This window comes from Triturus cristatus, chromosome 7 (genome assembly GCF_964204655.1).
Source record: "Triturus cristatus chromosome 7, aTriCri1.1, whole genome shotgun sequence".
Taxonomy (NCBI): Eukaryota; Metazoa; Chordata; class Amphibia; order Caudata; family Salamandridae; genus Triturus; species Triturus cristatus.
Genome location: NC_140590.1, coordinates 825,935,033 through 825,959,748, shown reverse-complemented (window position 1 = coordinate 825,959,748; position 24,716 = coordinate 825,935,033). Strand labels below are relative to the sequence as shown.

The following is a 24,716-nucleotide window of genomic DNA, read 5'->3' as shown; positions in this document are numbered from 1 at the left end:
GATAGAAAACTTTACACCATACTTCACTGAAAACTAACAGATAACCATTCCCTCCTTAGATTTGAAAGCACCTGCCTTCGGAGATTCAGGGGCAACTTGCCGTTCTGTCAGGTTTTAATGATTACGCAGAACTGCAAAAGGAAGATAAGACTACTTTGCAGAGCCAAACGTTCCCAATAAAAACAATGCCATTGGAAGGCTATCCTAGCACTTTGGAGAAAAGGGCCAGAAAAAGAAAGCCCAGACATAGGTCACAAATGCACTGCTTACTGCATTACAGCAGAGGCAAAACATGGGAACTGAGAGACTAGTTATTTTGTGTGACCTTTGACAGTTAACAGTAACCTACATTCTTTTTTTTTTTTTTAATAAATGGCATGTCCTAACCAAGGACAAATGAAATTTAAAGAAATTCTTATATGCCCTAAAAAAGGCCCTACCTTATATCACCAGGTGCAAATATTCAAGTCAAGTGAAAACAACCGTCCCAAACTGCTGCATGTAGTTTTCATCAAACTGAAGGCCTATGCAAGTGTGGTCACTGCAGTGTGAAGGTTCACCACACGTTCTCACAATTACCAACAAATTCCAACAAAACTATGCCATAATACAATTGAAAAATAAGGTAACTTTTACATCCAAGAATGTGATCTATAGAATTACCTGCTCTTGTGGGCTGCTTTACTTGGGCAACAATTCAAGCGATTTGTAAACCTGAGACACAACACGTTTCGAAACACACGAGGAGTCAAAATGTATCTCTAGAAAATCACTTTGCGAGTCATTCACACGCAGAGGCTGAACTAAAATGGGTAAGCTGAAGTACGGAAAACAACTTACACTTGGATAAAACAACTAGAACCATATATTGGACTCTGACCAACACTCAGAATTAAAACATTAAATGCTCACAATTGTCTGTGTTGTAAACAATCATATCAGAGGATTGAATTTTGTTTTCCATACTTTATTATCCATATTCACGTTTTTTCAATATTCACAAACACTTGCATTTCCCCAACTATTTTACCTGTGCACAGGGGTACTATTCTTGTGGAATTGGCCCATTCAAATGAATCATTCTACTGATTCGACAATACTACGCCCAATGGAGTCCCTGAAGCGTCACGGACATCACATTTACATAAACAGAACTTAAAACACTACCGAAACACATAAATTATGTGGTAGTCTTTATGCTGCGATAGAAAATGTTTATTTTCACCAATGAAACAGACTACGATATTACACATAGGTCCCTCAAATCACATTTGTTCGAACTTGAGATGTTATAGATTGGATTCCCACTGTGGCACACTCTAGATGTGACGCAAACAGGGTGGCCGGCGGGAAGAGAATCCTTACTGTGATTGCAAACTACAAGTGCACACAAGTAGAGAAACTTAGCATTTGCCTCTCCGAGATGAGCACACAACCTGTGCAAGAATTTGGCCAATATGTGTACTTACATCTATTCCTCTGATGGTGTCGACGTTATTTAAAAAGAAACCATGCTGCTGGTTTCATAACTGATGAAGCATTTCACAACTAATGGTAGTGGATATAAACATCACATACAAACACAGGTATATACCGAACATATCATTCTGGCCCATTTATAAGTTGGTATAATTTGAGATGATCAAGAATTGCAAGGAGCCTGGTCCCTCGACTTTAAAATTCACAGATTATGGAAGGTAAAGTAATGGAATTGAAGCCATCCAAAGTTTTTTGGCAGAACAAATGTTATATGCCTTCCTTTAACACAGTACTTTGCATGAACACATGATTATTAGTGGAGCTGAAAGCTACTAATTTAACTGGCAATTTGTCACATTTAGAGGTGAAGAGATGAGTATATCTGAGTTGAAGGGAGTGAGACGTTTCATGTTGATTGAGTTCCATTTGAGACAGAACATGTGGACTGACTGCTTTACTTTTTATCTTGGTGTGTTTAGAGGGTTGACTAAGGCCTTTTAATGTAATAGTAAGGTCTCTCTTGACCTTTAAGTAACTCCCTGAAGATGTAATTACTGGTAAATTATGGTTTGATTTAGTACTGCAACTAAAGAATAATTTGTGTAATAAATGTAAACCGGATTCAGATTAAACAATAGATTGATGCTGTAGAAAGTGGTCTAACCGTGGCTCCTCTTAAATCACAAATGAATACACAAAAAAACCGGTATGGTATTACATGTACCTCTATAACACCAGGTGACGCTTATGTTTATTTTCTATATTATTATGATGGAAACGTATATTGTTCCACTTCACTGTTCTTGAGCAATTGGTAAAATGAATTAATGTGAAACAGTACCTGTGACTTCCATTTAAAATTAAATAAATGTGTAAAAATCACTGCAATATCTACAAAAAATATAACTTTATGAAACTTACGGAAATGAAAAAATACCATACATGTGTGTAATAAGTTCAGTCATGATTCAACACATGGTTTGAATTTTCGTACGTGTTAGAAGATTAAGGGATCTAAGCTTCTTGACCGGCTCACAGGTCAACCCTCCCACCATTCCAGATGATGAGCACCATATTCCGGATAGGGCATCTGCCCATCACTTTCACCAAGCTCACTACCACCTCTGCTAAGTTGTTACTCACTTGGATCTTTCCTTTCACAAAGGTAGTAATGTCCTCTTCGTTGTCGAAGATGGAGAGCGTTTGAAGCAAGTTATTCTCTAGCCATTCCCAGTGAGCTGTGATCTCCTTACGTGATGAGCCTAGAGGGTGGGGTGAGTGAAAGCAAACACATAGTGAGATCAAGGAAGGGATGTGGAAAAGGCACATGGCAAGCTCTGCCGTCAAGTTAAGCACAAAATGCATAACAGGCACGTCACACTGTGGGGGAGTGTTGGTGAGACAGTGTAAAACAAGAAATTTCCACTGCGACTCATTCGTAGGGACAATACACATATGCAGAAAACCTGCATTATTGGAGTGGAAAACAGATTTTATAAGCAGCACACATTTTATTAGTTACCCACATATTTCTTCGGTCTACTGATTTCCTGCCCTTGCTTACACTTCTGGATTAGGGCAAGACAAAAACATCAGAAAGGAAAGGAATGACTGAAGACCAGTAGATGAATCTATGAACCAGGTGATTGGCATCAATATGGGCACCTATGCTGGGAAGTAGCCCACCCTGTCATCGGGTATAGGATCCATTCTCTCGCCAACGTTAGGGAAAAAAGGTCAGTACTAGCAGTCATTTATTAGACTGAATTTGTTAGTTGCATAAGTACTCTTTAGGCCTTAAACTACGCGGCCTGAAAGGAAAGCCCTGTAACGTGGCAAGGGCAGAGGACCAGGACACAGGGTGGACTTGGAAGGCGCATTTGTGAGGGAGTCCCTGGTCGTTAGGATGCACAAACCGAATGGGCAATAACCCTGGAAAGCTAAGTGAGACACGGTTAAGAGTATGGGGCAGCTGACACTAAGGTAGGCAAAGGGGTTTTTAAGGAAGATAGGTATCAGTGAGACAGTCAACTTCAATATTTAAAACAGCTGTTTTAGAAATAAAACGTCAAAGTCAAAAAATTTGAAAAGGCCTACAAAAATTTTTAAAACAATATATAAGCACTATATGTGAATTTTCTCTAATAAAGACAATGAATGCATTAAGAAAAATGCATTTATAAATGGATGCCTTTACCTATAAATTCTACTGGCAATTTAGTATGGCTTTCTATGAAGTACAGCTAGATCTAGTTACAAAATGTTTCTTAAAAGTTGAATTCATGCATTAATCCTCTCTATATATATAGTTCAGAATATGGTTTAATGACCCTTACCTTACTATAACAATGAAGAAACATCATAAAATAGGTCTGTATTGGAAAGGTTTGTTTTATGCGGTTACCAGAAATTGTAATCGAACATGGGTTCAGCAATTCTTCATTCAGACGTATGTTAATATGTGACTATCAGCTCTATGTCAGTAGTTGGTTACAACTGGTCTCATAGTTTGGGTAAAGTGAATCTCTTACTGAAATTCTATTGTTAAGTTAGTGATTTTCTGACGTTTTCCAAATTAAACATTTCCCATTTTCAACCACCTATGTTGTTTTAGGAGTTATAGGAAAGGATGAGGTTTTGGATGAGCCTAGTTCTTGCACTTCACTTTAACAGATGTCTTTAGAGGCCAGTGGAAGGAAATAATTTTAGTGTCCGATTACAAGTGCTCTAAGGGGCTATATGGCATTTAGCAGATCCATTAAAATCTGACACCCCAAAGTTGGTTATTTGTTGGGGGAGTTAAATACCACCTTTTTTAGGTTATGTTAGGGACACTTAGAGCGCATGGCTGCCCTGGCAACAAGGCGTCCCAGCGCTAAATCTGGCAGAACGGTAGGGCGAGGAGGCTAGTGGTTGAAGAAGAGCCACGTCTTGCTAATTTTATCTGAAGGCCCAATGGTCTTGCATACAGAGAGTGGCAAGAGGGATTGAATTCCAAAGGGTTGGGGCAAGTGCCCTAAACGAGCGCCCCCCCCCCCCGGCTCTTGACCTGCATACCCGTGGAACACGGCGCAAATATAGACCCGCAGAGCGCAAGGCTCATGTCGGGACATACAAGGAGCACAGCTCGCTCAGAATATGTGGGCCCTGCCCAGACAAGATCTTGTGTGTCGTGCACAGGGTCTTAAAATGGATACTCTGCTCGATGGGTAGCCAATGGAGTTGGCGTAAAAGGTTAGATGCATGGCAGTGCTTAGGTAGTGCAAAAAGCATGGGTGCAGCTGCATTCTGTGCCCGCTGCAGTCTTTTAGTCACTGATTTGTTGACACCAAGAAGCAAGCCATTGCAGTAGTCTAGTTGTGCCAACACGGTGGATTGGAAGATCTACCGAATGCAGTGGCGGCTCCTCCATAGGGGTGTGAGGGCGTCAGCTCACTGCTTTCTCGCAGTGCGAGTAGCAGAAACATAAAATGGTAAAATTACCATTTTATGTTTCTGCTTCTCGAACTGCGAGAAAGCAGAAGTGCCTGGTTGTGGGCGGGCAGGTGGGCGGTCCTGGTCGAGGGCAGGGGGGGGGGGGGGGGGGGAGTGGCTTGCCCACTGTTGTGGGCCCTGACTGCTTCGGTCGGCCGACCAAAGCATTCATGCACACTCTCCCTTTTCTCTATGTAGGCGGCACGCAGCCTACATAGAGAAAAGGACCTCAGATTAGGCGTCCGGCTGGGGCGCTGTGCGCCTGCACCACACCAATCACAACGCTGCCATTGTTATTGGCGGAGGGAGGCTGCCTGAGGGTGGCAGGGCTGCTTCCTGCTGAGGACTGGAGCGGCAGAAAACGCCCGAATCGGGACCCGGCCAGGACCTTAGGCGGAGAAGGTAAGTTTTATTTATTTTAATTTGACATAAAAACCAACAAGGCAAACCACAAAGGTGTTTTGCGCTAAGATGAGGGCACCTTTTGGATAGTAAATACACGCTGGGATTTTGCAAACCGTTAGTATATCTGGACCTTAGTTTGTGACTGTTCAGTGATGACGTGGCGTTTGATGCGTTACATTGCGGATTTAACTATGAAGTGTGTATCTTTTCGTTTTTTTGTTGATGGAATAGGTTTGCACACGTGCACAAATGTACCGTTTACAAATGCAAGGTGAGATTTCACTGATTTACAATTAAAAAACGCTTTTCAAGTATTTGAGTGTACAAAGAGTAATTATACTGGAAGGCACTTCAACATGATGATGTGAAATGTATACCAAACAACGGGTATGTTTGTAGAGCTGTGGAAGGCTGGGGCCAGAGCTTCGCGGTATAATACATGCTTGGCCCCAGTTTGACAGGTGATGGGTTTCGAATCCGTCCCACTGCCAGGGCAGGATAAGGGGTTGATTCGAGCACAGCCCGACTACCAACAGGTGGGCAGGGCAGCGGGCAGAGACCCCCCCCCCATTGTTCTCTGTCTGGGGGGTACGTAGGCGGCTCCTCCAATGACATCTTGAAAATGTGAAAGAGGGCAACAATGTCACCATGCCTTCTGTGCAAGTACCGTGCGTGGTTAGTCGTGAGGGAAAGCTTGGCGGCCACTTTCCAACGTGGCGACAACCAGAAGGAAATAAAGGGATGCCAGGTGCCCCAACACAATTTCCACACCATCATTTAGAGTCATTCCGGGAGTTTCTTACTTCCAATAGCCTGATTGCTGCTGAAGGGGAGGAACTAACTGAATGCGCGCAGTGAAGGAGCGTGGACACTCTAGGCGCTGCACAGGTAAGCTGCTGAGTCACAGGAACCGCCACGTGTGAAGGTCGAATTCTGCTGACTCAGTGCACTGGTACATGATAAACTGGCATCTTCCCAGCCTGGCTTTGTGAAGGGCAGCGCTGGTCCATGTGCACCGCGCTGTGTGCAGGGGCAGTGGACGCAATTACTGTAAACAGGGTCTCACGTGTGCTTCCCGGTGCTCCTAACGTTTGTGTGGCCACAAAGCCTTCCTGGGGGAGGAAGATTTGGGGGTGAGAGGGGGTTACTTTCCATGGCTATATAGGTGAAAGTGCGTGGGTGTAACCACTGTGACCTTCGGAGACCAATGTATCAACTTTCCTAAACGTAACTCTCTGGTCTTTTGAGGGTTGTTTCCATACGGAGTAGCCAGCATGCCCTGATAAGTTCTTATTGGTTGACTTTTCCAATTTTAAATGTGATCTTGAGATCCTCCAGTCAATGCAGGTGCAAGTAGGGCACAGTGTTTCTGCTGCTTGCAGAGCTCGCGTCATGAGACTATTTAATTGCGCTCTTTTCTTGTTTATGCCAGATATGAAAACTGCCATTGTGTTTAGCCAAGTTATTTGAACATGAATTTTTTTTGACTGGTAGTTAAGGGCTTTGACGGAAGACGGGAATGTTCTTAGTAGAGAGGACAAAATATCAATTGTCTTGTTTGCTTTCCTGTAGCCTGAAAAAAACGTTCCAGCTTTCCCCCCCCCACCCCAAACGGTATTTTAGAAAAGCGTAATTTTGGCCAGCGGTGCACAGGAGTCTTGGGTGGCATGTGTCCCCTTATAGAGCTAGCTCTGCGCTGCAGAAAGAGCCATATAAAAAGCTTATTTTACATAAAAACAGGACCTCACATGTGAGGTTGTCACAGAGATTATTTGCAGTACTATTAGTGAACATTATTGATGTTAAAACTAGAATTTAACAATTGCTTTATTAACCTTCTTGCTTTCAAAATATGCACCATTTGCCTGCTCTTGTTTTCAAAATTTTCTCGGGGGGGGGGGGGGGGGGGGGGGGGAGGGGGGAGAAGAACCCCCCCAGACCCCTCTTGTGGCTGTCTGCCTCGCTCACTGCGCTCGCTCGCCACAAGCCATTCATCACAAACTTTTATGCCGCACCACTTTCAAAACTCGCCAGCCGAATAGGTGCGTCAAAGAGTCACAAGATTGGTTTTAGGCCACGTGGAAGACCAAAACAGATGCCACCCACAGTCCTAGCGTGCTCCTCGAAGGAGAGAGCGCCGTCCAGCAAATCTAGGTTCTTGACCAGGAGCACTACTGACTTGGAGGAATTCAGTTGGAGGCAGTTATCCGCCATCCACTCAGCGACGGCCAGAGGAATTTCGCTTTATCCGGATTAGAATTACTTGAGAAGGTGAACACCAGTTGGGTGTCATCTGCGTATGACACCAGCGCGAAGTTCCGAGCTTTGCCCATGATGGCCAGGGGGCGGATGTAAATGTTGAATAAAGTAGGGCTCAGGGCAGATCCCTGGGGAACACCACAGCGCAGAGGGTGGACACAGGAGGAGAAAGGAGGGGCTGAAACCTGGAAGGACCGATCGGTCAAGAAGGATGAGAATCAGACAAGGGCCTTGCCACCGACCCCGATCTCCTCAAGCCGGTGGAGCAGAATCTTATGGGAGACCGTGTCAAAGGCCGCGCTCGGGTCCACCAGGATCAAAGCAGAGGTTCTGCCTTCATCTAGGGCAGATCGTAACTGCCCCGTGACCGTGAGTAATGCAGATTCAGTGCTATGTCTGGGGCGAAACCCATTTTGTGACATGTCCAGAATTGAATTTGCTTTCAAATACTGGATCAGGCTGGTGTTCACGTAGGACTCAATGGTTTTAGCGAGATATGAAAGCAGCGATATTGGGCGAAAGTTACCTGGCTGAGACGCATCTAGTGCCGTTTTTTAGCAGGGGGGATTACTTTGGCATGTTTCCAGGACTTAGGAATCAGCGCTACTTCTAGGGACATATTGATCAGCTCTCGGCCCTCCGAAAGAAAGCAGTTATGAAGTTTTCTAAAGAGGTCAGGTTTCAAAGGGTCATCAGGGGAGCCTGATTTTACCTTGTCTTTCGGGGACATGGGCAGGAAAACCTGGAGGGAGTGAGACACAGTGTCCCTCGGTGGATTCTCCTGGGAACTGGGGGAGCATTCCCCGTGCAAAATGTGCTATAAATAAGTTCCACCTTGCTGATAAAGAATTTAGCCAGTGTCTCACAATGTGAGTAGGAAGAGATGATGCTATTGCCAGCGGACTGTGGTTTTTGCAATGCTGTCTTAAGTGCAAATATGGTTATGGGTGGATTGCTGCTGGTCGTGATCTGGTTGGCTTAAATCATTGCTTTGGTCTTTTCTGGACCAATGATGGTATGCTTTAACAGCATTCCTGTACGTCATCTTTGCTATAGGAACTGCTCAAAGCCCGTTCTAAGATTTTGCATTTTTTCTTTTTCATGCTAAGGGACTCATCATACCATGCATTCGATTGCATGCGCTTGGAATGGGTCACATTTGCCGAAATGCAACTGTCTAATGCTGTATTGACCCACCCCCGGAAAGCAGCATCAGCGGTCTCTATATCGGAGGGCCAATCTTGGCGATGAGAGTTTAGAGTGGCTGTGAAGATAGCCAGGTCTAGTTTGTGCCATGGACGCTTTGTCGGCGGGCGAGAGGATTGCAATGGAGGGCCCTCTAAGCGAAGACGTAAGGTGATTAGGAAATAAGGAAAGTGTTTACCACATCAAAATCTGCATATCTTTGTAAACATCAAGTGCTGGCTGTTTGATCTGCAGACATCTACGAGGGTGCGAACGTTATCACACCCAGTAATTACCTAATGTATCAGCATTTATTTTCTCCATATCTTCCCCCTTCCTTCTCTCGTTTTTTCTCTTCTTTACATGCCTTTTATGTCCTACTCACAATCACGCAGGAGTGAAGAGGTTGGGGATGTTTATTGATTCAGTTTCCACCTATCAAGTGGGCATGAGTGGGAACAGACACAAGTTCAAGCTTTAAGGATATTCTAAATAACACTTACATTAAATTGGAACTGTGGGTAAGCTTAATGGATTGCCATTGACTAAGCAGAGTCTAAATCATTATGTGAAATGTAAGAAGTCTTAGAATACTGTGGGGGGCTAAAACGTGGATGAATTTGTGGTAAGAGAGCAATGATTAGGTTAAAAGATCTTCCAATTGAAGAAAAAAAAGAAAGAAAAAAAAAGACTGGTTAGCCGATATTCAGTTCTGTGAAGCCATAGATAAGATGAAAAGGGTAATTTTCATGATAGTTAAAAAAACTAAACAGAAAATTATGGAGTGGCAGGGTGTTGAGGGGCGATAGGTATGCATCAGCAACTTAAATGCTCAGCAAATACTAAACGGTGTGCTGGTGCTAAAGGAATTTGCTTGCTTCAATGATAAGCAGGAAGGAGTAATGGTGCGCAATATTTATGACTAACAGATTTTGTGGTGTTCTGGAGAGACTTGGAGAAAACCCTTCCAGTAAATCCTATGTCATCAAAACTACTTGTTGGAAGTGACTTCGTCTTGATGTCAAACTGAAAATGAGACAGTCAGAGCACATGCAGATCCAGCCACTTGAAAACACAAAGATTTGCTATCTTAAAACAGGCATTGACAAAGTCAATAGGTCGTGCCTATGGTAGAATTACTTGCTTTGTCAAGGGTTTTAAAACAAGCTGCTGTACAACATGGCTAAAGTCAAGGAAGAAAAGTGCTATGATGCAGTCAGCACTGACCATGTCATAGCTATTTTTTAGGTCTCGCTGGCGTTGCAGCGCGAAGCGCTGCCGCCAACGAGAACTATTGTTGCCGTGATGCCTCTCAAGGGAGACAGACCGGGGCACGCGCAGCGATCGGGGTCTGTGGACGCGCTTGCGCAGACGCGCACACACAGACACACGTGCACGCACACACCCCGCCGCTGCCGACCCCCTTCACCACAACCTCCGATCGGCTGTTTTATCAAATTGTCCTTTTGTCGCTTTTAAGATTTCTTCCATCAGCGGTTTCCCCGTCAAACGACTGCGTTAACAGGGCACGCGCAACAAAGTTATTGGCGGACTAATGGCACTCTCTCAGGCAAAGGCTGTGCCTACGGCGCATGTGCACGACTTTGTTACATGCACCTCGGTTCCCGTGATCAATTACAGTAATGCCACTTGGATCTCGGTACTCACGGAGAATCTCCCTGTTTGGCCCGCTCATCTTCCACTCGCGATCCCTGCCGCCACGATCGGGGCACGCTACCCTAGATTGGGCACACCACTGCTGCCTGCTTCGCTGTCAATACTCCCACGAAGAACCAACTACTCCATCCCGCTCGCCGTTTGTACACACCCCGCCCACACTGCACATTCATTGGTCGGATGAAAACAAGTGGACGCATTTTCGGCTGTTCTATTGGACATGGCCTTTGACAAGCAAATCTTTACTGCCAATCAAAGCGATAACATCATTGCACACGGAAAAACAGGCGAACTACATCCTTATTGGTAGTGCAGCAAAAAAAAAAAAAAAAAAAAAAAAAAAAAAAAAAATCGCATGCGCATTCCCCAAATAGTGTCCTTTTGGCTCAGTACCGCAGTGATTAGTCACAAGCAGCCACGAGCAGTGAGATGTCATTAGTGAGGGCTAATGACGTACACGGAAGCAGATGGATCCTCTCGTAGCAGCAGTCGCGTTAAGAACAGAAAGCACACCGGCTAGGAAAGGTGACATTCCAAATGCGGAAATTGGTAAATAATAGAACACGAGGGTGCAATTTTGAGGTCTCCCCGATCTGCTCCTTTCAAACCTCCAAGGTAAACGTTCCATGTAGCCAGTATGGTTTTACCTTTAGACTCCTCACGGTAGCTCCCATTTTCTTGTATTCTAGTTCCATTTATGTAGCGCTTACTACCCTTTATGCGACGTTAAAGCATTTGCTTTTCTTCATTTCCTTATATTTCATGCTGTCGTTACTATCTTGTTGGTTACCCTCTCTTCATCCGTCCACTGGTTGGGGGTAATTTTTACCATGTTGTCACTTGTTTATTTTACCCAGCTACCTAAAAAAGCTACTAGTAAACCAGTCTGTCCTACAGTCACCAATGAGCGTTCACCCTAAGCCCCGACAGGTTTAGGACCGGCTGACGAAGGCCCTACAGCCTTTGGAATTCGAAGGGAAGGATAAAAAGGAAGCCGTTCAAGGCGGAGCAGTGAGAGTGTAGGGAAGAGAATGACACTATCAGCAAACGTTTCTTGGGGCGAAGGCAGTTTAGTTACCGACTCGCTGTACCCACTGTACGTGCTTGTCCGCTCCTGCACCCTCGCTCCCAGCCTCCAGGCTGTATTTAGTTTGGCAAACCCGCGCGTGTGCACTTGTGCCAATAACGTGCTTTGTGTGTGCGTCAGGGCGACTGCCTGTCCCCGGGAGGCAATCCTCGTGGCACATGGAACAAGGTGCTGGTCCCTTTTCCCTCCAGCTCTCCCCCTCCAGATGTCCCCTCCCGTCGTGCAGAATACGCCGTCTCATCCTGACGCTTCACTGCGGGTCCCAAGCAGGTAGAACAGGCTGAGCTGTGGGATCTGACGCGCGCGCTCGGCAGGGCCTGGCTGAGAACACCGGGGCGGAACCGCGTCCCCGCCCCTACTAATGACTGAGCTCCTGAATAGCCCGTGACGGTGCAAGTCTAGAGTGTCAAGTGTGAACTTCACTCCGACCTGCCGCATTCCTCCCCAAATATCTACCTAGTGCAAACTATGGAGCACCGCGTTTCAATTTGTTTTGCTCTGAGCCCTCCCTCCCCCCCGCAAAGTAAAATGTTTTGAGTTGGGTCCCCTCTAAAACGATATGGGTAGTTCGTTGGGAACAGGGCGGTGCAGGGCTCGTTGCAGGAGGAAGGGTTTTTCAGATGGTTTCAGGGGCGCTTTTTCTGTAGCTCGGAATCCACACGGAATGTGAGACTAATAAAAGTGCAGCGGCATCAAACAAAAGCAGAAGCACTACTCCCCATGATTGGGGTGTAGTAGGCCCAATGCAACAGCACCTAAAGACGGCTGCAGTCCTGAGAAGCAGGCTTCCTGCTCTTCCTTTTCCCTCCTTCTCCGTCATGCCTGACTCACTTCAATCTTGAAATAAGTCCCTTTCTGAAGAAAAAAATATATGACACATGCTGCCCCTCCTCCTTTTTCTAGCAAGGGTGCCATCTGCCATGCAAGGAAAATGAGCCCCCATGCCCACTTTCTAAAGTAAAACATTCATAATAGTGATATTGTGGGTTCCTCAGAACTCGGGCCATTGCTCCGAGATTGCCCGCAACACTGGCACAGCAAGTACACCTGGGCATCTAATGCAAGCAAGGAAGGAGAATAAAACAGCTTTAACTCTGCAGCAACTAGGATGCCTACAGCTCCACGAAGCAGACTGTCCCACTCTGCCCACTCCACTGGGCCATTACAGGCTTTCTGCTGCTTTGTGAAAAAAAAATATCTATTCCTCCCAGGTCTGTTGCTTGGGCCCGGTTCCGTGAGCAGCAATGGTGACATGGGAGCTAATGCTAGCAAGGAAAATGCACCCCAAGTTTCTTTTCATAGTAAGACAGCCATAACTCGGGCCAGTGGCTACTCACTAAGGGTGAGGGGCTCTTTGCTGTGAAGCAGAGAGGGGGGAGTGTGAGCTGCCTTATAATACCAAATTGAGAAGAAAACAAGGTTCTAAAACCCACCTCTTGCAGTTTGCATGCAAGTTCGATAGGCCCTTTGGGCCCTGGGTGTGAAGATTAATAAGCAGGGGGACAGGAGGGACAAAAGACTTTAGAGCAGATAGGCACCCTATACCCTTTAAAGCATAAAGGAGGCAGGGGGCTTTTAGATTTGTATCACAGCGAACCCGAACTGCATGTTGGGGTGTGGAGATGGGGCATCCCAGGGAGTGCTGCAGACACAGTGCGGGGTTGAGAAAGATGGGGAAAGAGGGGATTTATGAATGTGTGTTTGTAAGCAACAGAGACATTTTAACAGCAGGCTCAGAGCCGGACTTCCTCTGAAGGGATTAGGATCACTTAGTTACTTAAAATTCTCCTGGCCCTATTTCTGATCTTTTTTTTCTTGCTTGCTCATAAAAGGTGGTCGAGCCAACAAACGAACAAGGAGAGCTGAGCCACGGTTCTGGCTCGGCTCTTAAAGCTCATGCACGAGCTGAGTCTGAAGACGTTTGAAATGTATATCATACAGCAAACATAATGTAAAGTATGACAAAGTTTCTTCAACACTCAAAAAATGTATATCTTTCAGTTCAAATACATACACCGGGCGTATTTTACAAGAGTCCGCCTCTGGCGAATGGGTGTTATCCAGTCCACTACATGTCTGAGGTGTGGCCAGGAGGAGGGGTCCTTCATACACACGGTTTGGAGCTGCACGGCGATACAGCCATTTTGGCGTAGGATTGGGTCCTGCCTCAGTGAGGTGCTGTCGTGGGAGCTCCCACTCGACCCATGACTTTTCCGATTTCATTCTACTGACGATATCGGGTGGGAATCGGTACAAACAGCACTTACTATTTCTGGCCCTAGCCATAGCCAAGAGGGACATAGCGCAACTGTGGAAGGCGACATCCCCACCGACCCTAGGCAAATGGAAGACTGAATTAGACAAACGTATGGGGGCAGAGATTGCTGTTTTTGAAGCACGGGGATGCCCTGCGAAGCACCAAAAGATCTGGACCCGATGGGCGACTTCGTGGTATTGACCTTTCCCCTTTGCCAGAAACGGACCCTTAATCGGTGCCCCTTGATCCATGCTACTTATTATTCCCTATTTTGTTTAGATATAGCATTGCTTTCATGTGTATATGTATACATTGAAATTGATATGTCGTATATGTTACTATGGAGATCGAGAACTGTCTGCACATTGTTCATATTGTTTCACCTGCATGTTTGTGGGGTATTATTGCATAACAGAAACGTGGCTATTGGTGATAACAACATCCTTTCTTCTTTACTTGTCTTAGTAGGGCTATGGCCCCTCTTATTGCAAAATAACATAATAAAATTTGTTGTTAATTTTAAAAAAATGTCTTTAATTAGTGAAAGCTTTGACATTAATACGTCACATTATAGAACTGCACTGAGAAACACTTAATAAAAGTACGTTTTTTAACATGGACCATTAGTGAACTAAGAGGCAAAACAGTTGTCATGTAAACACTATACGTGTCTCAGATTAATCTAGAACAAAATTATAATCTTTTCAATCAAACACAATAGGGCTTTGTACAACTCGTATTCTGAATTTACATATTCGAAGTGTTTTCATATGTTCTGATGAAGAAAAAGGAGTTTTGGTGAAGTAAATTATTTGCCTAAGATCACCCAATTTAAGCTGGAAGCCGCAATTTATCCAGGTTTTCTGGTTTCACTTTGTACAAACCAGCCTGTCTTTCCTTCTAGTAAACAGTATCAGACTACAGGAGTTAGCCCATATCCCCTTAGAAGACTAGGGCAAACATCCGTAACGTACAACAATGTCTCAAAAGGGTGTCAGTTGGAGGTTAATTACAATTTGCACAATTAATTGCTGAAGAATAAATCAAGAAGAGAAGAAAACCAGGGAAACAAGATTCTTTGCAATACAAAAATTGTATTCGTGCATTTACACATTTGACATTCAGTTTCATCAAACAAACGAAGAGTTGCACTGCGTTACATTGAATGACATGTAACCTGTTGGATACTGTACACAAGGGCTCATGAAGGATTGTGACGGCGCAAGTGACACGTGAGGTAGTATGTACAGCCACGGTGAAGGGCGCAACGACTAACAAGTGAGATTTAAAATTATACAGAGTAAGGATAGCCAAGTGCAAGGCCATCATCAGGACCAGGTTACAATAATTTATATGGCAGTGCTGGGGCTAAAGGGATATACAAACATCTGTATACAAGTGATCATTCTTGAGTGGACCAAGGAGAAAGAGTAGAGAGGAAAGGGATATAATTTATAAAATTGGAGCCAAAGTAGGGAAGGTGACAGAGGAGGTAGGGGGCCGCAGAACAATACCGTGTGTCTAGACTCAAGGAGGGAAAGTGTAAAAAAGCGCTAGTGACGGTGTACGGAGGACCACTTACGCCTGGGGGCACACCGTCAGAAGTCCGGGGTGGATTGGTGCAAGGTCGTGGGAAACCTGAGGCGTACCACGGTTAAGTCTATGGAGAATAAAGGCGAGAGTGAGAAGGGAGGACAAGCATTTGCAATGCAATAGGTCTCGCATTTACACTAGTTTAAGCTATTGGCATTGTAAATGACAATGCCTTTTAGTTATGTTTTTAAAAATGAAAAACAAAAATAAAAAGGTAGTCATTTGCAATGTCAATAGCTCAAACTCGCGTAAATGCGAGACGTATTGCATTACAAATGCTTGTTTTTTTAAAAGTCATGCTGCACAGCAGCTTGCGCAATATCTGAAAAGTAAACGGGAGATTGGAGGTGGAAAGCAACACAAGGCTGGAGGGAGAGGAAGAAGCTACAACGGACAGTGGGGGGTATAGGGAAAACAAAATTAGGGAGGGAGTTTCAGATGGGCGCAAGGGGAGTGAGGTGGGGGGGAGGTGGGGGGGGGGGGGGGGGAGTGGAATAGTACCTCAATCATGACAGGAGCTGCGGACGGGCACGGATTAAGATAAATCAATCTGTGCTTGGTCCATGCTCCAAAGAAAGTGACTTTTGGCCTGTGCTGGCCAAATAGGAGGCCAAAAAGTGTGACACTAAAGCCAACAAATGGTGTCAATGGGCGGGCTCAAAGGCCTTAATCATAAACAATAGTGTCTTGCATGCACTGTTGCAGGTGCAACCTAAATAACATAAAGTAACCTTACTTTCCTTTTTTACATCTATCTATTTAAGAACAGATTACCTATTGGTGAGATTTGAACTGCTGCTGAACTGGACCAAAAAAAAAAAAACAAATCAACCATTACGTATAAGATATAATGCATGTGTTAAGAGAAAGCGTAACTTGTCAGAGTAATTCAAAAGGGAAATCTTGCAGATTAAATGGTGCAACATTACAGAACTCTATTCAGGCTGAGCAAACACTTAAAGTGTGGACTGGATTTTCTTGGGAAAACAGGCGCTGTTCCAGACTACCAAACAAAGTGTTGCAACGAAAGCTTGCATTCAGTACATCTGCCTTTGAAAATAGGGTAGATCATAAAATTGTGACCAATATTGAAAAAGAAATTAAAAACAATGAATTAATTTTACCTCGGATAACCAAAGCGCAAGCTTATTTATTTATGCAGTTTTATATAGTGCGGACAGTGCCCAAGAGCACTTTACCAAAGTGATAAATTACATAGGAATAAATATGTGATTCGAGAACAAATAATCAAACCAATGATAACAAATTACATAAGAAAATGAGGCGTCCATCACAAAGACAAGGAGGGCAACACGCAGCAGAAAAGTATAGAAAAAAACGGACAAAAAAATTGGAAGATAAACTGTGTAGACACAGTACTTTGCAACACACTGATCAGAAAGGGTCACCCAGTTGTCCCAGATATAGTTTGGAGGCAAAAAATAACGTATGATCAGACAACATAGCGCTGTAAAATTTGCATGAAATTTAAAATACTCAAACAGCATAGACAGGCAAGGGCAGTGTAAGTAAGTAGTATGTCAGAGGAAAAGAAGGCAAACACAAGGAGATGAGGGACGGAGTGCTGAAACTTTTCAGACACTCACCCCCAGTCACAGATCTGGGTTGAATCCATCATCATTCTTTAGCTCACTTTGCCACTCCAGTTCAGCTATATGCAAATCAGTCTTGACCCTGTGCCTTTTGGGAACAGTCCAGCCCGAACTACCAAGCCATGTCTTCACTGGACCGGAAACAAGCATCCTGGGACCGGTTTCGGGCTAACAGCCGTCATAAGCCAGGCTAGCTTGAATCCAGTGGCAAAGTGAGCAAGGGACCCACGTCTGGGCATACCCTGCTAACTTAGGGCAAACACAAGGAGATGATGGACGGACTGCTGAAACTTTTCAGACACTCACCCCCAGAAAAGAAGGAGCAGTTAAACGGAAAGTGAGAAAGTGACGGGAGAGTACCCTATACCCTATGGAGGAGTAGTCCAAAATAAGGCAACCTTAGAATGGACAGGTGCAGCTGGGCCCGATTAGAAGAGTCTTCAGTTCAGTCTTGAATGTAGACCGCGAGGTAAAGGTTTGTAGGACCAGAGGTAAAAAGTTCCAAATAGTGGTAGCGCTTCCTGAAAAGGATTGAGCTATTGTGTGTTCCTTTATAAATGACTGGGGCTCAAGAAGCAGTGTACCAGCTCTAAGGGAGTACCTATACTACAAGATAACTTAACCCCTTCGCCGCGGGGGTAATTCCCCCACGGCGCGGGGAGGCGGGGTCCGCGGCACTCGTGATGAGCCTAACTCGTCATGAGTCACAGAGGATCTGTGCTCATGACGAGCTGGGCTCGCCACGACCCCGCCCACTAATTAATTCTCCCGCACAGGCGGGGAATCAATCGCGCGTGAGCGGGCCGCGGGCGTTATGACAAGCCCAGCTCGTCATGAGCACAGCTCCACTGTGACTCATGACGAGCTGGGCTCGTCATGAGCATGGAAGGGATTAATCTTTGATGCCAAGTATCATGGAGTTGAAGTGTGAGGGGCATAAGGAGTTAAGTACGCTATTTTACAAATGAATCTGGATTTAATGAGAAGCTGCTAGAGAGTTGTGTTTCTGGTATAATGTGGGCATATCTTGTTGTACAAAGATTAAGCATGCTGCAACATGTAGTACTGCTTTCAAGGGGGAGAGATACACTTTTGGAAAACCAGTCCAGGGAGAGTTACCATGCACAAGTGACTGGACAAGAGTATTAAGATCTGATTCATGAGTATGTGAATCCCCTAGAGATTAGAAGAATCTCGGTTTTTTACAAATTAAGTTTTATAATGTTGGGGAGTCTCCAGTCTTGAATAGATTTTAAAATAGGAGCATGATGAGAGAAATCTACTGGAGAGGAAATCTTGAGATACACCTGTATTGCAAAGTATACTCATGACAGAGAGGATTCCAGATGTTTTTAGTATGACTCGGAGGTTTAATATACAAGTTGGAGAGAGCATGGGCCAGAAGAGAGCCTTGTTGGACCCCATGAGTTAAAGCAACCAAGGTCAAGAAATTGGAGTCTATTGTGATCTGCTGCAACCTCCTCGTCAGGTAAGAGGTGAAACAATTGAGGAAAATACAATGTATGCCAATGTATTAAGGGTCTTACTGAGTGTCAAGTGATTCACTGTATCAAGAGCAACAGACAGGTTGAGAAGAACAAGGGGAAATGAGCTGTCCGATTGAGGATTTGCAGTGTCATCAGTTACCCAGAGCATGTCTGTTTCTGTACGGCACTTCTATCTGAAACCTGATTGATGAATACCAAACAGGTCATTCTCAACAATGTTTTGTTAAAGTTGTCTTGCAGCAAAGCTCTCCCATTGCTCTTGAAAGTTAGGAAGACCTCAAACAGGGTGAAAGTTACTGAGACTGGCCACATGCACAGAGAAGTGGACGCACCCTCGCCATGCACAATGATGTAAAAGGACATGGCACGAATGATGTAATATGTTAGGTCATAAACAGAGCATAGAGATGGTGCGAGTTATAGTTACTTCAGTTAACTATAACGAGTGAATGTGTTTTTTTAGTTTAAAATTATAGGTTTTGACTGAAATTGTCAATTGATTAGAACTTCACTTTAATTGTTGGTTTTTTCAGTGGATTTTTGACTTTTTTTATTCACCTCACTATAGCATCTCTGTAACCTTTAGTTTTGTTACGCAAATTTCTGGCAGTTTTTTTTTCTGTAAAGTAATAATATAAAGGGATGTACTTTTCAGTAAGGTATACCTACTGGCGTTCTCAAAAAGGCACAACACCAAATCATAAAAGGCAGGCCTATTGGCTTTATCAGGGGATCAGTCAACACATCAACATATATGATGCGTTGGCTTTATCAAAATATCACCAATATTCATTATCCAATGCTTTCTTTACTAATACACACATCAATGGTCAAAAAATCTATTTCCACTATAATATTTAAAATAAAGCAACGGCCATAACATTCTTCAAGTCACAAAATGCAACTATAGGACCAACCACAAGGGGTCCCCATACTCCAGCTCAAGAGCATACATCACAAGTGTGGAGTATTTTAAAAATGATAGTTAGTTCTCCTGGGGTCAAGGTCATGCATTCAAAGACCCAGGAGACGTACAGTTTTTCCTACTTTACTGGGGGCTGCTGTGGTTCCCGCAGCCCCATAACGCTTTTTTTTTAAGTTTAGGGTGGTGAGGCCTTTCCTGTTTATGTAAATGTGATACTGTTTTTTTCCCTCGTATTTGCCCCCCCCCCGCCCAACCATCCTCTACAAGGCCCTGCCCCACTATATGTTTTTTAGGTCTCGCCTGACCCAGCGCATTCGCTGGTCTGGCGAGACTTCTTGAGAGAGCTCAAAAAAGTGGTATTTTGCCAGCTTAGAGCCACAGTGCATGTGCGCGTGCGCTTTACCGCAATTACTTTCACGTATGCGGCCGCACGGCCGCTTTGATGTTTGATCGTGATCGCGATCACTTTATCGGCCGCACGGCCGCTTGGCATAGCCAATAGGTCTCGCTTTTGGGACCTTATAAGTATTTAGTTATGCAACTGTTGCATGGCTAAACACTTATAAGGTCCCAAAGGCGAGACCTATTGGCTATGCCAATGCTGGTTTATTACAGGATACAGGGACTCAGTCCCCGAGTCCTAAATGGCTGCCAAACAGGTTTGTTGCTGTGAGGCAGTTGATCAAATCTTATATTGCAGAGGGCTGGTCCCTCGATACTACCACATCTCTAGAGATCTAAAAATTTCGAACCTTCATTTATCAAAAACAACTAAAGAGATATAGCCCAAATCATAAAAAATGCACGCTTTATATGTAAAGTTCTTGCTCTCTGCCAAATTTGGTGTAATTCTTTTCAGCCTTTTTGGCTGTAGCTGTGTCTAAAGTTCCTAGTAGAAATAGCACGGGGAAAAAGCATTTTAGCCCCCCCACCCCTTTTCTTTGCCCCCACTTGACAATCACCCCAAAAGTTTCAAGGAAGCAGCTTGGGGTGCTGAACTTTTTTTGGTAAGATTCGTCAAACAGCACCAAAAATATTAGCAAACCAAATAAATCAATTTCCTATGTAAACGTGGTCCTAAATATACCTACACAGTGACTACCTCCACTGTTGTAATTAACATTACACACAAATACACAATTTAAACGTTTTAAGCATACTGTGAATTAAACATTAATACGGTCTGTGGATGGGGCAGAGCCTTCAGAACCTTAATCACTACAATTCTTCTGTTCACAACACTCTTCTGCTGTCTGTTAGACATTTATGCTCTTTTTTATACCTCATATCTTTCTGAAACACTAATCCTGCATATCTCAAACCATCTCTTTCCTCTTCAGCACCCTCTTTTCACTGTCTCACAAGTACTTCCTTGCATCGCCTTCATTTCACACAATGCACCTACTTAACTACACGCACTGCATTTTCTTCAACATTCACCGTGTCAAAATGTTAACAGCTGTATACCTCCTTCACACACTTTTACATTTAATCACAAATACAATTGGCAAACTGAACCACTGTTCCTACGCTCTCTGCAGAGAGGCCTGGATCAAATGAACATGTAATCCAAACCCCTTGAAAACCCACTGGCAGGCACCGTGAGAAATTTGCATTGTATTCAGCCTGAACTCCACAGCTCTTAATTATAGACTACCCACAGCCTGAATTCACATAGCTACATAGTAGAAATTCTTCAGACGACACACGAGTAATATGTTGCATGAAAAAAGGTATAGAAAGACACCACCCTAGAAAAAGCAAACACTTATGTAAAATGTGAAACAGGAACAGCATTGCTTTTCCCAGGCTGCGATGAGGGCAGTCTATGTTTTTGCTGGCTGCAGCAGTCACAGGTGGGAGAGGCAGAAGAGGTGGGGGGAGGTATTACAGGGCCCAGGACATTTTAAGGTGGGACACTGGTCCCACCTGCCTCTCCACCACGGTGACACCACTAGCACCGACCGTATGTCCCAAGCCATGGCTAATTCCAACTTTAAGTAAGCGGGAATGGCACCCATTTTGTAAGTTATAGCAAGGTCTTTTAGATCTACTAGTTAGCAGCATGGCTATTAATAACAAAGGGGAATCACTCCCTAGTCCACAGTATTCTCATCAAGAATGCCTTTTCTGAACTGCCACCCCATCTTCAATTCCCTTTGCGGGAGAATGAAACGGTCATGGCTTGTTTAATATGTTCTAGTTGTTAATCCCTTGAACCAATCACGCCTTTCAGACCTGATGTAACACAATGTATGTACAGGGATCATGGAGGGGTCGCTAAGCATTGATGTGCACCACAGAGCCACACAATGGATAGATAACTGTATGATGCTACTACAAAACTAAATAAAGATGGTTTAAAAAAAAAAAAAACAGGAATGCCTTTGAGTGTTCTTCTTTGAAGCCTTGGTTGGCCAGTCATCATGTTTTCTTCTGCATTATTTTAATCGAAGTCCCAATTTTCAAGTATTCTTCTCTCTTGTCGCTGCTGATTATTAAGGTACCAAGTGATTTTAATTGTGTAACTTATTATATAGCTTCCACTATTTATTTTTTTAAACAATTCTTGGACCCGTGAAACATTTTTTATTGAGGCAATATGTGTTGCATATTTTTTCTAATATATATTTTTGTACAATTGTTGCTGTGTTTAAATAATAGTGCTGTGTTTATATGATGGTGCATTTTTTCCAGAAGTCTTAGAATGTTTTTCGGCATCTTTCATCTCAGGTTTGACAGATGGGTATTCCACAAGGATGTATGATGGAAACACACAAACACTACCACGCAGGGCTTTACAATGTGGTCATTACAACAACCGCAACCCTACCACGCAAGTTTTTACCACCCATATGCCTTTACCATGCAGGCCTTCACAGCAAAATTAATGATTAAGTGAGCTCTCGGATGAAAGGACTCTTGAAATGCATTTGGACCACTACTTTTACTTGCAAGTTGAAATATTTAAATATTACAAGATAGAAGTTTAACATGAATTCAATACATTTTGATATGATTTTTGACACGTAAAGCTGAAGAATAGTGCTCAAAAACTGCTGAAAATGATTAAATCTTAAAGATTTAATGACTGTGCACTAAGCCATTTTCTATGAAGCTCCTTGGACCTCGAGAATGACTCTCTGGTATCTGTCTCTCAGGTTTGACGTCATACCCAAGAGGACAGGGTAATGCAAATAATGTAAAAGGATATCTGATTAGAGGGAAGAAGGAGGAAAAGAAATACTTAGTAAATAAAAGATAAAGGATTGGATAGAAGAGGAATGGAAACATTTCAGCAAGATGAATACATTTGGAGCAGGAGGTTTATGCAGGAAGACTTCACATTATAAATTAGTGCCTAAAATTGGGTAACAGTACATTGTATTTCTACATGCAGGCCATCAGTAAAATAACTCCCTCCTCACACAAATAACGTTGATTTACTTTATATTTAATAACAAAAATAAGGTGGTGTCCAACCAGGATGAGTTAGAGAGGGTTAATGGAAGGGAGGGTGAACTGGGATACAACTTATTTTTTTTACCTTTGGCATTCTGGGATCGGTCCCACTTTAGAATTGTAAACTAGGTGAAGTACGCCCCTACAGCACTTGCCCCTTTGGGTAGCGAGGGGAAGCAGTTTAAGGAATCTCAGAGAGGTCATTGGAGAAGGGGGAGAGATTCAACTCAAGCAGTCACATAAAAAAGGCGCAGTACGTGAATGTTCAGCCCAGTGCTGTACCTTTAAGAAAAGGAGAAATACTATGATAACATCCCAAGTCATTATACATAAGGTATGCGCAGTACTGCTGAGAAGGGATCACAGGGATGCTGAATGGTACTTTACATACAAACAGAAGCTTTAGAGTTAAGCACTGGTGCAGGCCTACTATGGTGAATTGTAGAAGTTTTTCTGAGTTCTATGACCCACAGATCGGTAGGTATGCTTTGACTAGGCAGTTCTCTTAAGCGGGCTGCACTAACTTCAACAAAGTCCAACCAAGCTCTATTAGTCAAGCTCTCAATGAATGTTCAGTTCAGGCTTTATCGCCAGCTGATCTCCAAGTGAAGAGGAGTCTTCAACGCAAGCAATGGCAGTCGTATGGGCTCATTTGATCAGCCCAACTACTTAGGCACTCTTAATTGGGCAGGTCCAGCAATTGTGGCTGGAGAGATTCCCATCTAAGGTCCGTGATGCAGGGTCTTGGTCCTCAAAATGTAGCAAAGGCAGCATATATCCACAGGTTTTAGTCTCTGCAGTCACAAGAGGCAGGGCATACTGGCGAGCTGTAGGTTTACATTAGCTTATCTTGGGAATGCAGGGACATCTTTGGGTATACGCAGGTCAAATTCAGGCCAGAGCTTAATTTGTGCCAGTGGTTTCCAGTGCTCAGCCCCGGCACTTAATTGTCAGCACTGACTCTAGAGACAGTCCAACACATAGAGGCACTCTTTTTAATTTCGAGATGGGCACAATAATCATGTTTATTAAATCAATATGTATTGAAAATGATTAATACCAGACTCATATGACATTATAGCTTTGTGTGGCCTGTAATAGTCCGAATTCTCACAGTTGTAGAAGTGCAATGGCTGGGTGTTTTGTTGGTACTGTCATTGGCAGCCCTGGCAGTGTATTGGTGGTGCAGGCTGCTGTGGCCTTCCGAGAAGGGCCCTGGAACTTAATTTTGTACAAATTAAGCACCAATTCAGGTACACTCCCTGCGCAGTACAATTCTTCTATGTTGTTCCTCTCTCTGGACACAGCCACTGGCTTCGACTCCGCAGGCAGACAACTCCTGCGGGACAAGTTGCTCCTTCTCCCCTCTCAGAAGGCAGGCGGACAAGCGTCTCTGGCAGACCCATAGCTCTCCAATACAAAGCGCAGACTTGAGGGGGTGTTCCCTCGGGGACCTGGCGATCCTCGATACCAGCGCTGGATCACAGCAGCTCTACAAATACTCTGCAGTCTATCCACGCCCTTCGTCAGTGAATTAGCTTGGAACTGAAGAGTAAAATAGGGTCCCGATTTTTTTAATAAAAGATTATCACAAAGGGGATGTGGATTCACTGTCTAAAGTCCAGGAAAAAGTTTAGGGGGATCCCTTTTTACGTTTGAATAGGTTTTTTCAGTAGGATTACAAAATAAGGGCTCACAACTGTCCCTAAAAAACACCAATCCTTCCCAACTGCCCCAAGAAAACCCCTCGTAACTTCCTCCCTGCCCCTCACCTGCTGTCGATCCATCACTC

The 24,716-nt window shown here is 44.0% G+C and overlaps 1 protein-coding gene across 5 annotated transcripts in view; it reads right to left on the bottom strand.

Moving 5' to 3' along the window:
- The window catches only part of TBC1D9B (TBC1 domain family member 9B), a 194,201-nt gene that overhangs the window by 154,637 nt on the left and 14,848 nt on the right, over positions 1-24,716 (bottom strand). For 4 of the 5 annotated variants that reach the window (XM_085617747.1, XM_085617748.1, XM_085617749.1 and 1 more), the window contains exon 3: positions 2,623-2,741. The exons of the other annotated variant lie outside the window; for it this stretch is intronic. In XM_085617747.1, the coding sequence (XP_085473873.1) occupies positions 2,623-2,741 (119 nt within the window). The remainder of the gene's footprint in view (positions 1-2,622; positions 2,742-24,716) is intronic. 5 annotated transcript variants of the gene reach the window in all.